Source organism: Chiroxiphia lanceolata, chromosome 14, assembly GCF_009829145.1.
Source record: "Chiroxiphia lanceolata isolate bChiLan1 chromosome 14, bChiLan1.pri, whole genome shotgun sequence".
NCBI lineage: Eukaryota > Metazoa > Chordata > Aves > Passeriformes > Pipridae > Chiroxiphia > Chiroxiphia lanceolata.
In genome coordinates this window covers 18,361,467-18,375,014 of record NC_045650.1, presented here as the reverse complement: position 1 = coordinate 18,375,014, position 13,548 = coordinate 18,361,467, and the positions used below count along the sequence as shown (strand labels likewise).

The 13,548-nt window shown below is 58.7% G+C and overlaps 2 protein-coding genes across 2 annotated transcripts; both read left to right on the top strand.

Moving 5' to 3' along the window:
- Positions 1-38: 38 nt before the first annotated feature.
- BTK (Bruton tyrosine kinase) lies at positions 39-11,358 on the top strand. Its single transcript, XM_032701748.1, has 19 exons — positions 39-1,053; positions 3,243-3,423; positions 3,545-3,643; positions 3,890-3,958; positions 4,493-4,574; positions 5,984-6,112; positions 6,218-6,285; positions 6,763-6,944; positions 7,210-7,272; positions 7,533-7,587; positions 7,915-7,997; positions 8,107-8,234; positions 8,385-8,459; positions 8,803-8,974; positions 9,232-9,448; positions 10,095-10,159; positions 10,644-10,762; positions 10,891-11,048; positions 11,158-11,358. The coding sequence occupies exons 1-19, from the start codon at positions 851-853 to the stop codon at positions 11,227-11,229; spliced, it is 2,220 nt and encodes a 739-aa protein (XP_032557639.1). The 5' UTR covers positions 39-850; the 3' UTR covers positions 11,230-11,358.
- A 452-nt stretch (positions 11,359-11,810) lies between these two features.
- Positions 11,811-13,426, top strand: TIMM8A (translocase of inner mitochondrial membrane 8A). Its single transcript, XM_032701752.1, has 2 exons — positions 11,811-12,043; positions 12,666-13,426. Exons 1-2 carry the CDS (start codon positions 11,921-11,923, stop codon positions 12,825-12,827), a joined length of 285 nt encoding a protein of 94 aa, XP_032557643.1. The 5' UTR covers positions 11,811-11,920; the 3' UTR covers positions 12,828-13,426.
- The last annotated feature ends 122 nt before the right edge of the window (positions 13,427-13,548 follow it).

Here is a 13,548-nt window from a genome sequence, read left to right as displayed (position 1 = left end):
TGACCATGCGGTGTGTTGGGGGTGACTGAAGTGTGAGTCTGCAGCTGGGCAGGGTGACTGACGAGGATCTGTGGCTGTAGGGGATGCTGGAATAAGGGTCCGTGGGATCTGTGGGATGCAGGTGATGTCCAGCTGTTAGAAAGATAAATTATGTGTTGGTAGAGTTGCCTTGCTAAGGTTTAGGGCTTGACAGGACTCAGTGATCTCAGACCCAGGGGGAGGTTAACAAAGCTTGGGGAGAAGGGTGTGCTATAGTGGACACAAAGAATGCAGAATGTATGGACCAAAAGGACACCTGGCAGAACTCCCAAGATAAGGACAAAACTAATAAAGCTGACTCAGCAACTGTGCTGGAATTGGCTCTGATGGGGTAACAGGTAATTCTGGCAGGGGGAGATCATGGCCACCAACTCACAGACCACTAACCCAAAAGAAGAGAAAGACTGAGCATGTGGACTCATCAGCATAAGAAGCGAGTGAATCATTAACCAGTAGAAGATAGAATATTAATTAATAAGAGAACAATGTAACTTGTAGCTAATAAAGCTCAATGCCTTCATTTGCTAAAATGTTTATAAACAGTGAAAAGTTTTGCAAGTCACTATGCCGGCTTTGTGGATTTGCCACCTGGCCCCCCGTCTGCTCAGAACTGTAAATAAACCACATTTCTCAGCTCTGTGCGGGGATCAGCCTTGTACACAGAGGGTGAAAGAACCCGTTTGGGGACAACATGGGGACAGGCAGCCCAGAGGAGCCTGGCACTGCCCACAGCCCGGGGCAGGCTCTGGCCGTGGCTGGTGGCCCAGTAGCCCCAGGGTGATATCCCCATCGCCTGCAGGAGGAAACACAGATGCTGCCTTTGAGTCAGAAACCAGAAAAAGGGGAACTGAAAGGGTGGGGTTGGCCGGCCCCGTCCTTCCTCCCTCCCTGCACGGCAGGCCCACCGTCCCTCCCCGCTCCCGCCGCCACAGCCACCCCAACCCGAACCCGCCGGGGTGGGCGCGGGGCAGCGGCGGCGCCAGAGCCCGGTTGGCTGGAGTGGCAGGAGGGCTGGTGAGTGTGCCCAGGGCATGGCGGGAGCACCAGGGTGACGGTGCCCCGGGAGCCAGCAGGGCCCTGTTGGTGTGGCCGTGGCAGAGCCATGGCGGCGGGAGGCTCCATGTGGCCCATCCCGGCCGCCTCACACCTCTGTTGGCCTCCTCGCGGTGCTGGGGGTGGGAGAGCGGTGCCAGGCACAGGCCATGTGGTGCCGAGCTGTGGGTAAGCCAAGCTGGGAAGGCTCGGTCTTGTCCCCACGGCCTGAGCGGTTCCAAGCAGGTGGAATCTGACCCCGGGCACGGGCCGGGGGGCCGGGGGTGCCGCAAGGCAGGGGGGTGCGGTGCTGTGGGGTGCCAGGGGCTGCAGGGTGCACTGGAGCAGGGGGGCACGGCACTACATGCGTGTCAGGGGCCCCAGGGGTGCTCCAGAGCAGCGGGTTGGGGTGCTGACAGTGTCTGTGGCCATTCCTTGCTGTGCTTTTGGCAGCGGGCATACTGGGGTGCAGCTCTGGGTTTGTTCATCCCTCTCCCGCGCAGGAGGATTCCTCCTCTGTCCCTCCCACCCGTCGATTTTGACACCCTCCAGGCTCAGCCTGAAACGTGGGGGCTGTGAAGTGTGTCATTCCCAGACACCCTGTCACCCTTCCCTCTTGTCCCAAGTGCACCAGCCCCCCGCCAGCCCCCCATCCACCAGTGGCTCAGCTCCTCGGCAGGAATCGGGCAGGGGGCACAGTTTGCCTGTGCAGGGGTGGCCCCAGGACCATGGTGGAGGGGCCAGCAGTGAATGCCAGGCTGGGGGTGGTCTCAGAGCACGCTTGGCTGAGGTGTGAGCGTGGCAGGAAGTCCCATTAGCTGGGGGGGCACAGGACATGTTTCCACCCACCCACTCACCACCTCAGCTGTCTGAGCACGGCAGTGATGGCTGAGGGGGTGAGTCCCATGGGGCACCCACCACCCCAAAGGACAGGCAGGGACAGAGCAGGTCTGGCCCACCTCTGAGCCTCCCCCACAGGAGATGGGCTGTGGGGAGCAGGGGAGAGAAACAGCTTCTCCCAGTTTGCCCTCCAAAGCTGTGTTTGCAGGAGAAAAAAGGGAACAAGGTGTAGGTTAAGGGGAAGCAGGGAGTGTAGGTGGTCAGGGCAGGAGACATGGAGCAGGGCTCCGGGGGATCACAGTTCAGCAGTGGCTCCACAGAGTTCACTCAACAGCTCCCCATTAGGTCCAGACTGGAGTCAGGTGTTGGTCACAGCCCACAGCTCCAGCCACAGGGCTCTGGGGGCTGCTGGAACCATCTGGATGTCACAGGTCCTGGGTACAGCATGGAGGGACAGAGTGAGATGGATGGGCTTCTTCAAGAGGTGGGCTGGAATGATTTACAGCCTCTGAAGGCAGAGCAGCAGTGGGATGCAGGGCAGCAGTGGGATGCAGGGCTCTCATCTGAGCCCTTTCCTGCCCCAGCCTGCCCTGGAGAGGCTCAGGACAGCTTTGCTGAGGAGGGTTTGGGGAGGATTACACCCCTCTGGCTGCTGGCCAGAGGAAGCTCTTGAAGTCTGGCCTCCAACAAGTGCTGCTCACAGGGGAGGAAAGGGGGTTGAGCACTGTCCCTGCACTCCTGCACGGTCCATGGACACAGAGGTGAAGGATGACTTTAGTGCTACTCCATGCTCTTGACAGCCCAGCACATGACTATTGAGGGCCAGGACCTACCCAGCACATTTTAGGGATTGGCCTCCCGTGACCACCCCTTGTGTGCTGCCAAGTCAGCACGTCCCCAGCACAGAGTGCCTGCGGTGGGGCAGGAGGAAACGGCCCACGCAAGTGCACATGCACAGTGTTGGAGGGGAGGAGGCGCCTGTGGGGTGTCACTGCTCGGGCTCCACACTCCTCCCCAGGATACGCTGCTCACAGCTTCCCAGTCTCCCTCCCTCTCTGGCTGCCTGTCCCTCTGCACACCCTTCGAGCCTTCGAGCAGAAGCCGTCCGGGTGGTGGCTTGGTCTGCAGCCTGCTGTGGGAGAGGGGCCAGGAGAGGTCACACCGCAAATAACCCACACTGACCTACCCACACCCCTCTGCGGCCAGTTCCCCCCGCCACGGGGATCCCAGCGACCCCGCCTGCCCTTTGGGGAGGAAGAAGAGGGCAGCTGATGGAGGTCCAGCCGTTTTTGGGCTGAGCAAGTGCCCTGTCAGTGTTGTCTTGCCCACAGCAACCCCGCGAGCACAGCACGGAGGAGGCCGGGGGGTGACATGGCCAGTGTCCTCCTGGAGAGCATCTTCCTGAAGCGCTCACAGCAGAAAAAGAAAACTTCTCCCCTCAACTTCAAGAAGCGCCTGTTCCTGCTGACAGAGAGCAAGCTGTCCTACTACGAGTATGACTTTGAGCGGGGGGTGAGTCTGCAGCCACAGGAGCTGTGCCAGCCCAAGGGGTGGTTGGATGGGGACATGGGTTGGTTTGAGTCTCTCCAGGTCTCCCTTTGGTGACTGTTTGAGCCAAGCCTGTCTCTTGCAGCGCCGGGGCAGTAAGAAGGGCTCTGTGGACATTGAGAAGATCACCTGTGTGGAGATGGTGGCACCTGAGAACAACCCTCCCCCCGAGCGGCAGGTCCCGGTGAGGAGGGTCCCAGCGTTCCCTGCATCTGTCCCCGTCCCCTTGCTGGGAGAATAGGGAGAGTTACCCTTCCCTGGGGCGGTGGCAGTGGGGAACAGCCCTGCTTTGCATGGGGCGCTCTGCCCATACCATTCCAGGGGTCCGGCTTGATGCAGAGCAAGGGGATGCCAAAGGCTGTGGGTCCCAGGGGAGGTGCCAGCAGCCAAGCACAGGATGACAATGTCCATCTCTGCCTCTCTCTTCCAGAGGAAAGGAGAGGATTACAACAACATGGAGCAGATTTCAATCATCGAACGGTTCCCCTACCCCTTCCAGGTGAGTCCTCACTGCACCCCCTTTGCTGGGCCATGCAGGGTATCGGGGGGAGGACCCCAGAGGGACCTGGGGTCAAACATGGCATCACTGCCACAGTGCCAGCTGTCACTCAGCTGTTTGGGGACCCTGCTGCTGCCCACACTGCACAGGGCAGCCAGGTGAGCTGCTTTGAGCCCGAGGCAGCTCTATTTAAGGAGACTGCTTAGATGGAAACCTGCTTCTGAGCTCTGTCCTGCTCCTCTCAGTCCCCTGGCTGATGCTGGAGGATGCTGTCTGCCGGCTGCCTGCTCAGTCTCAGCCCAGCTGCCTGCCCTGCTGGCACCCAGTGCGGCCCCCAGCACACCGAAAGTCAGAGAAGGAAGTGGAAAAATCTCAGGGGAGGGGGCTTATTTATAACCTCTTTGTCACGGTCCCAAGAGCAGCGTGCAGGGCCAGCAGGCACCAGCACGGGCTTGCCCTGCACCGGCTGCTCGGGGTGGCCACCATCCCTGGCTCACCCCGTGGCCCGGGGTGCTGAGGTGTGGGGTCCTGCAGGTGGTCTATGACGAAGGGCCCCTCTACATCTTCTCCCCGACGGAGGAGCTGCGCAAGCGCTGGATCCATCAGCTGAAGAGCGGTGAGTCTGGGGGCTCTGCAACTCCCTCGGAAAGCAAACACGGGCACTCAGCTGTGCCTGTGCTGACCCAGAGCACCAGGCTTCCAGGGGCTTGCTGGCTCATGGTTATGTATTCCCAATGCCTGTGGAGGAGGAAGCTGCTCCTGCCCCGGGGGGGGGTGGACACTCACCTCTGTCACCCTCTAACTTCTGCAGCATCACAGCTAGCTCAGCTGAGGCTTCTTGTCCTCTCACAAACCTGCTCCAAAGTAGCTCAGGCAGGCTCAGAAATGACTGGGGGCAAGAGGAAACAGCAGATGTGGCCACAGCTGTACTGCCTTGCAAGGGGAGGGTTGGGTGCTTTAGGAAACATGGACAACAAGCCTGCTGGGAGCCAGGGAGTGTCTTTCCCAACCCATCCCAAGCCTCGCTCAGAGCTAATGCTCAGCTGTGTTGGTGCTGCCTTGCCAAGCTGAGAGTGTGTTGAAGCAGCATTGTCAAGGGGCTTGGGTCAGCCAAAATCTGCTGGAGCTGCCTGTATGTGTGTCTTGTGGGGGAGTGTGTGTATCTTTCTGTGGCTTTGTGCTGGTGGGGTGAGATTAGCTGCCTGAATTGACACAGGGAAGTTGGCTCGAGCGAGGCGGAAGAGCAGGCTGATAACAGGGAAGTCAGTTATCTCACAAGAGCCCTGACAGGCAGCCAGCCCTCTCCCCACTTCCCTGCTCTGGGAGGAGGGTTGTTGTGGCAGCTGAAGTCAGTGTAAAATTCACAGGGAAAAGGGGAGAGAAAATGCTGGCCTTTTGCTGCTGGGATGCCCTCATCCAGAAAAGGGGCTCTCTGCACCCTGTGGAGCTGCTGTGGGCCAGCCCTGTGCTGCCTTGGTGTTTAGGCCCATCCAGTCATCCCTCTAGACTGGGGAGAAGTATGAGGAAGCTGTTTGGTGCCTGCCTGGCAAGGGAGCAAGGAAAGTCTCCAAGCAGGCAGGGTATGGTAGCAGTGCCCTCCTCTCCCCATGATAATCCAGGCACAGCACTGGCTTCCTCCCCACTTCTCAAAAATAGGGCTCAAAAGAGCTGTGAACTATGGGCCTGGGGGGTTGCTGGATATTTCAGCTGGCAGGAGGGCCAGTCCCAGCAGGACTCCCTTTGCAGAGCTGCTCAAGAGCTTTGATCAAATCTGAGAGGCAAGCCTGGCCCTTCCTGAGCTGGGGTCTTTGTGGCACAGGGATCGATTCACAGCCACAGCTCTGGAACAAGGGCAACAAGCTGAGGGACCTGGGCAGCAGGGCCACAGGGGACTGTGTCAGTAACACAGCTGAGTGTGGAATGATTTAATAGGGCTGCCTGTCTGCATTCAAGGAGCAGAGAGGTCTCCACAGGAGGCCAGGGACACAGCCCCGGGTCACACGCATCTCCCCTCCTCTGCCACAGTGATCCGGTACAACAGCGACCTGGTTCAGAAGTATCACCCCTGCTTCTGGATCGATGGCCAGTACCTGTGCTGCTCCCAGACTGCCAAGAATGCCATGGGCTGCCAAATTCTGGAGAGCAGGAATGGCAGTAAGACACTGGGCACCCTCCCACTGCCTCGATCCCCCCCTCGGGGACCACCACAGCACAGTGCTGGGGATCTCTTCTCACCTTAGTCCCTCCTCTGTTCTGAAGGTTTAAAAACTGGGCGGTCACATCGCAAGACAAAGAAGCCTCTTCCCCCAACTCCTGAGGAGGACCAGGTAAGGGCCAGCCTCAGCATGTGGGTTGGCTCCAAGGTGTTTGAGAAAAGGTCTGCCTGGTAAAAGCCAACATGCCCAATGACTGCTCAGAGATGTACAGGACTCGGCTCTGGGGACCGATGGCAAGGTGGTGTCCTAAGGGAGAAGGAGCTTGAAGCAGGGGATGGAACTCAAAGGCCTGTAGGAAAGCCAAATGATCTCAACTCTGAGGTTCCCTGGGGGAGCTGGGAGGATAAAGCCCTAATGTAGGCTGGGGGAGTCATGGGTTAAGCCAAAACGTAGGGAGAAAACACTTACCTTTTGTGAAGGCATGAAGAAATATTGCGATAAAAAGTGCTGAAGGAGACACATGTGGGAGCTGAGACAAACGCTGTGCTGAGCTGGCCTGAGCCCACTGCCCTGCCAGGGCTGGGGAGGGTCTCTCCCGGTGTGTCTGCCAGCCTCACCACATCCCACACTCTCCCTCTCTCTGGGAAGATGGTGATGAAGCCTCTGCCTCGCGAGCCGGCCCCCAGCACAGCGGGCGAGATGAAGAAGGTGGTGGCCCTCTACAACTACCAGCCGATGAACGCGCAGGACCTGCAGCTGCAGAAGGGCGAGGAGTACTTCATCCTGGAGGAGAGCCACCTGCCCTGGTGGAAAGCCCGAGACAAGAACGGGTAAGAGCTCCCACTGCCCTGGCACTTGGCCTGGTGCCCAGGCACTGGTGGGCAAACACATCCCTGCCTGCTCACCCGTGGCCTCCCCAGGGAGGAGGGTGAGGGAGGCTGAAGCAGGCTGGGCTATCAGCCCTGCCCAGACATGAACAAAGATGAGTTTGCACCAAGGTTTTTAAGCCCATTTCTACTCGGCCTTCTGGGACAGGAAGACCCCATCCCCTTGGCCTCCTCCATCAGTGTGTAACCAGCCCCTTTTCTCCTACAGGAGGGAAGGATACATCCCCAGCAACTACGTCACTGAAACCAGCAATTCCCTGGAGATCTTTGAGTAAGAGAAGGCACAGGGGCCTGGCAAGTTGCACTTGGTTGGAGACTTTTTCCATTCAGTTTTTCCATTCAGCTTTCCATTCAGTTCTGCTAACCCAGCCTGGCTGGGTCGCTCTCCCTCTCGCACACCCTTTGAAAGCCTCCAGCCCTGTGGCAGCCCCATGGTGCTCTCTGCACCACCTGTCCTGGCCGGGCCAGGGTCAGACTGGGCTGGGGACAGTGCTGGCTGGGATTTCCCTGATGGCTGTGTCCCTGTTCCAGGTGGTACTCAAAGAATATCACTCGGAGCCAAGCGGAGCAACTACTGAAACAGGAGGTAAGTGTTGCCTCCTGAGCCTGGGTCTGTTCTACACACCAGCCCTCCATGGGCTGTTCTCACATTGTGTCCAGCATGGGACCAACTCTGGCTTGTGCTGGGAGGGAGTGTTGCCCCAACAGCCCCAAGAATCGTCTCTATCCCAACGTGACCTCCTCTGGGCAGTCACTTCAGGAGGTGGCCCCAGAGGCAGGAACTGGATTTAGGACTCCTCTGACTCACTGCACCTTCTCCAGCCATGGAGATCTCTTCACTCACTTCAAATCTTGCCTGTTACAGTCACACCTCCCAACAACCACCCAGTGCCCTTTCCACCTTCTGTTTTAGGGTAAGGAAGGAGGCTTCATCGTCCGAGACTCCACCAGCAAGACAGGGAAATACACTGTCTCTGTCTATGCCAAGTCCTCTGTGTAAGTGGATCCCACAACAGCTTGTTCTTCCCTCAGAGGGCTGCCCCAGGCACCACTCACCCTCTGCCTGTCCTCCCCATGCCACTGACCCTACATACTCTCTCTCCAGAGACCCCCAGGGTACGATCCGCCACTACGTCGTGTGCTGCACCCCCCAGAACCAGTATTATCTGGCAGAAAAGCACCTGTTCAACAGCATCCCAGAGCTCATCACGTACCACCAGCACAACTCTGCAGGTCAGTGTTTGGGAGACAGAGTGAAGCCAGCAGTATTTTTACTGACACCACGGTACCCTCACCTTCCTGTGCTGAAGGCAGGAGGCCTGTGTTCCCTGTTGGAATGTGGCAGGTAAGCCTAGTGTGGCAATCCATGTTTTTGTTTTTCAGGGCTCATATCCAGACTGAAGTACCCCGTGTCCCAGCACCAGAAAAGTGCTCCTTCCACAGCTGGCCTTGGCTATGGTAAGCCAGCCTGGGCTGGCTGCAGGGTCTGTCAGCAACTGGCAACTGGCAGCAACTTTCCGGGGCTGGGATCCTGGCTGTCCCATGGCAGCAGGGCTCATAGCATTCCCAGGAATCACTTCTCTACACTCCCTTGCTCTCTGGTGACAGTATTGACCCACAATCTACCTTGCTCCCCATCCCATGGAGGAACAGGTCTCAGATTCTTCTGTGGATGTTTTTGTGGATGGTTTTTCAGGGAGCAAAAGCTCGTGAGCTTTTCTTGGGCATGCTAGACCAGATGACTGGGAGCACCATGTGGAGAGGTCACCTGCAGCCACATTATGCTCACACTCTGTCCTAGGGTCATGGGAGATCGACCCCAAGGATCTGACCTTCCTGAAGGAACTCGGCACGGGGCAGTTTGGAGTGGTGAAGTACGGGAAGTGGAGGGGCCAGTACGACGTCGCCATCAAGATGATCAGGGAGGGCTCCATGTCAGAGGATGAGTTTATAGACGAAGCCAAAGTCATGATGTAAGTGGTGAGCACAGTGCAGGTCAGTGCTGGGCACATCTTGGCAGAGCGGCTTCACTCCTGGGTGGTGTCAGGGACAGTCCTGGGCAGTGCCACACTCTGCAAAATGCATCTGAGACTTTATACTGATTCCTTAGTGTGTTTTTCCACTGTCAGCTGGGTCTGGAGCACCTTCTCTTCCCAAACTCTCTTTATTCACAGGTGCTTCCTCTGCTTGGTCTTCTAGATGTTCAGAATTGCCCTTGTCCCCAACACAGGAACCTGTCTCACGAGAAGCTGGTGCAGCTCTACGGGGTCTGCACTAAGCAGCGTCCCATCTTCATCATCACGGAGTACATGGCCAACGGATGTCTCCTGAACTTCCTGAGGGAGACTCGGCAGCGGTTCCAGCCTGCTGAGCTGCTGGAGATGTGCAAGGATGTCTGTGAAGCTATGGAGTACCTGGAATCCAAGCAGTTCCTGCACCGAGACCTGGTAGGGGTGTGGCTGAAGGGCACATGTCCAGCTCAGCAACAGCCCCAGCATGTCCTGGACAGGGTCCAGATAGTTCATCAATACGAGGAGAGGCAGCTCTGCAGCCTCCTCTGCAGAACAGCCCTCTAAGCTTCCCTGCCCACCCACGGGCAGGATGCTCTGCAGTCCCTTCCCTGCAGGCAGGAAGAGATTGCAGAAAGGGCAGGACTAGGTAGTTTTCCAGGAGATGTGAAATGCATCTGTGGCTGGGGCAGGGTTTGTGTTTGGCAGCACAGGCAGCATCACTGGCTCAGACATGAAAAGAGACCTCCTCTCAACCCCCATGAAAAGTTGGGCCTGCAGTTTGTCAGGCTTTGGGCTGGCATTGCCAGCTGGCCATCCTGCCATACCTGATCTCCTGGTGCTGCTTTGTTCAGGGAAAATCCCACGAGGGAAGTCGCCCCTCCACAGATAAACAGGATGCTTGGAGGCCTCTTTTGCTCTCTTGGCTGATGACTTTGTAGCTTTGCCCCCAGCCAGGTGAACTTACATGACAAAGTGAAGTGAAGTGTTAAGTGGGTGGGGATGAGATGAAGTTCAGCTGGTACAGGGGAATGGGAGAGGCAATAGCAGGTAGGAGTAATTGCCTCCATCTCTCTGTCCACAGGCTGCTCGAAACTGTTTGGTGAATGACCAAGGAATTGTGAAAGTATCAGATTTTGGTCTTTCCAGGTCTGGTAGATGTGTCTGTGTCACTTTTTTGTCTCAATCCCCCATCTCCTCCTTCAGTCTATTCGACACTTTGGTCTTTGCTCCCAGCATCCTCCAGCTCTGCTTTCCCATTGTCTTCTCCTGTCTTTCCGTTTCATCTGCCCAGCTAAAGCTTCCACCTCTTCACTTTCCACTGTCCCTTTCTTACTCATTCCAGCCCTTTCCCCTTCCTCTTTGCATCTTCTTTCCCCCACCTCTAGTCTCCTGGCTGCAGCTTTCTCCCCACATCCCCTTTTTGCTGTGCCTTTGTGCCACCCTATCCCTTCCCCAATCTTCACTAGCACACACTTGTTTGCAAAGGGAGATTTTTGCCTGCTGAAACCCATGCTGACTGAAACCCCTGGTCACTCTGAGAGCTGCCCATTCCTTTCGGGCTTGGTGGGTTGTGTGGAAGAGTGAAATGGGAAAACCAAGGCAGGCACCCTGATCCATTTATCTGCTGCAGGTACGTTCTAGATGACGAATATACAAGTTCCATGGGGTCCAAGTTTCCAGTGCGGTGGTCTCCTCCTGAGGTGCTTCTGTACAGCAAGTTCAGCAGCAAGTCTGACGTCTGGTCCTTTGGTAAGAGCATGGAATTAATGACTTGGAGGTCGGGAAGAGCACCCCAACAGCAGCGAACCCCCCTGCAAACCAGGGTCAGGCGCAGGTGCTCCCACGCCATGAGCTCTCCCTGCCATTCCCTCCAACAGGCGTTCTGATGTGGGAAGTTTACTCCCTGGGGAAGATGCCTTACGAGAGGTTTAACAACAGCGAGACAACAGAGCACGTCATCCAAGGCCTGCGTCTGTACCGGCCGCAGGCGGCCTCGGAGCGGGTCTACGCCATCATGTACAGCTGCTGGCACGAGGTGAGTGGATCCCACCCCCAGAGCCCTCCAGCCACCCCGGCGGGTGACGAGGCTCCCCGGGGTGCAGGGGCAGATCCGGCTCAATCACCGCTCCCCTCTCACCCGGCAGAAGGCTGAGGAGCGCCCCACCTTCACCGCGCTGCTGGGCAGCATCCTGGACATCGCCGACGAGGAGTGCTGACCGTGGGCACCGCCCGCCGAGCCCTGCCCAGCGCTGGCACTGCCCGCCCGGACAGACCCGCGTGCTGGGCGGCACCGCAGCACCACTGTCATGGACACGGCACGGGGGAACCGGGGGCCAGGGGGAGCCCATGGGTGCCCATGGAACTCTACCACTGTCCCAGAGCTCCGTCAGCGCCCCGGAGCTCCATCACTGCCTTGGAGCTCCATAACATCCCTAGAACTCCATCACCACCCTGGAATTCCATCACTGCCTTGGAACTCCCATCACTGCCCTGGAGCTCCATCACATCCCTGGAGCTCCACCACATCCCCGGAGCTCCATCACTGCCCCAGAACTCCATCACATCCCCAGACCTCTGTGAAATCCCAGGAGCTCCATCACATCTCCAGAACTCTATCACCGCCCTGGAGCTCAATCACATCCCCAGAGCTCCATCGCACCCCCGGAGCTCCATCACCCCCGAAGCCCCATCCCACTCTCCCCCCACTCATGGACAATAAACTCCCACATCCCGTCCGGGCTGCGCGGGTCCTCCCGGCCGGCAGGGGGCGCGCGCGGCGCGGGGCGCACGCGCGGCGCGGGCGGAAGGGGCGGGCGCGGTACCGGCGGCACGTGAAGGTCGCGGCGCGGCGGCACCGGGAGGGACCGGGGGGACACCGCGGGGACACCGGGGGGCTCCGGGACCGCCATGGACTCGCCGTCCGGCGCCGGGCTGGGCGGCGCCGACCCGCAGCTCCAGCGCTTCATCGAGGTGGAGACGCAGAAGCAGCGCTTCCAGCAGCTGGTGCACCAGATGACCGAGCTGTGCTGGGTACGGGCGGGGCGCGGGCGGCTCCGGGGACACGGCCGCCCTGCTGGGGCAGAAGGGCTGGGAGGCCGCGCAGAGCTGTGTCCCCGGGGAGAGGAGGGGGAGGCTGATGGGGACACAATGGAGCCGCCGTGGGAGCGGTCCCGGGCCCGGTGAGCACAGGGAGAGAGGGAGCGGGGGGGTGGGGGGAAGCTCTAGGTGGAGTGGGGTCAGATGCGCCCGAGAGGATGAGGGTCCCGGGGCGATGGGGACCCTGAGGAGATGAGGATCCCGAGGAGATGAGGATCTGAGAGGATAGAGACCCCCAGGAGGTGAGGACCCCGAGGGGATGAGGATCTGAGAGGATGGGGACCCCGAGGGCTTGAGGACCCCGAGGGGATGAGGACCCCGAAGGGATGGGGACCCCAAGGGGATGGGGACCCCAAGGGGATGAGGATCCCGGGATGATGAGGACCCCAAGGGGATGAGGATCCTGGGAGGATGAGGATCCCAAGCAGGGGGGGTGACACCATCGTGTCGGAGGGCTGGCGATGCCCGGGGGCACGGCCCCGGTGCAGGGAGGGGCAGGGGGTGTAAGGGTCGGGCTGCAGTGCCCCTGGGACCAACAGGCCCCCACTGTGTGCAGGAGAAGTGCATGGACAAGCCGGGCCCGAAGCTGGACAGCCGGGCCGAGACGTGCTTCGTGAACTGCGTGGAGCGTTTCATCGACACCAGCCAGTTCATCCTGAACCGGCTGGAGCAGACACAGAAGTCCAAATCGGCCTTCTCGGAGAGCCTGTCCGACTGAGCTGGACCCAGCCCCCGCCAGGCCGGGCCTGGCCCAGGCCCACTCCTCCCAAAGGAGCCAAGATCAGCTCAGGGGGTTAGGATTTAATTAAATGTCATCTCGGGGAAGCTGCAGCCAGATGAGAGCCCACAACAGAGACACAGATGCTCCACGCCGGGGTGATGTGCCGCTCCCGGTGGCTGCCTTTGTGCTGGGACCCTGCGCTTGGGACGTGCCCCCTCGGCTGAGGAGAGGGGTGGTGATGCTCATTCCATGGGTGTTTCCAGTGCTGATGTGAAGCTGGGCTCTGGGTGAGGCCAGCCTGTGGTTGCTGCCTTAAACAGTGCTGCAGAGACCAGCCCTCCTGGGTACGTCCTGACATCCCCCCAGGCACCATCCCAGGCTGGGACAGGCACCTGAGCCAGAAGAGCTCCTTGGGAACAGTGATCATCCCAGGCAGGGTCACCGCTGGAAAATACTGTCAGGCTTCCGTAGGTAAATCATTCATATGCCCAAGTGACCAATTTTCACACTGCAGCACAACTCTGTCGATGCTGACTTGCTCCATTAACTGCTTTCCCTGGGTAAATGTAATAAATAATAACTGGGTCAATTTTTAACATGAGATTCTCCTTTGTTCAGGTAGATCACGGCTGAGAATGGAAAATCTGGCCTTCTTGTCACTTCTCCTCCATCCCAGTGATCCTGTTTGTTGTAAAATTAATAGGAAGAGGGCATAACT

What these genes read in the sequence shown, in the direction of transcription:
- BTK (XM_032701748.1), top strand. Translation starts at nt 851, where the DNA reads ATGCTGCCTTTGAGTCAGAAACCAGAAAAAGGGGAACTGAAAGGGTGG. An exon ending in AAAGCCCGAGACAAGAACGG is followed by an intron (nt 6,945 to 7,209) that starts GTAAGAGCTCCC and finishes TTTCTCCTACAG; the next exon opens with GAGGGAAGGATACATCCCCA. An exon ending in AATTCCCTGGAGATCTTTGA is followed by an intron (nt 7,273 to 7,532) that starts GTAAGAGAAGGC and finishes TCCCTGTTCCAG; the next exon opens with GTGGTACTCAAAGAATATCA.
- TIMM8A (XM_032701752.1), top strand. Translation starts at nt 11,921, where the DNA reads ATGGACTCGCCGTCCGGCGCCGGGCTGGGCGGCGCCGACCCGCAGCTC. An exon ending in AGATGACCGAGCTGTGCTGG is followed by an intron (nt 12,044 to 12,665) that starts GTACGGGCGGGG and finishes CACTGTGTGCAG; the next exon opens with GAGAAGTGCATGGACAAGCC.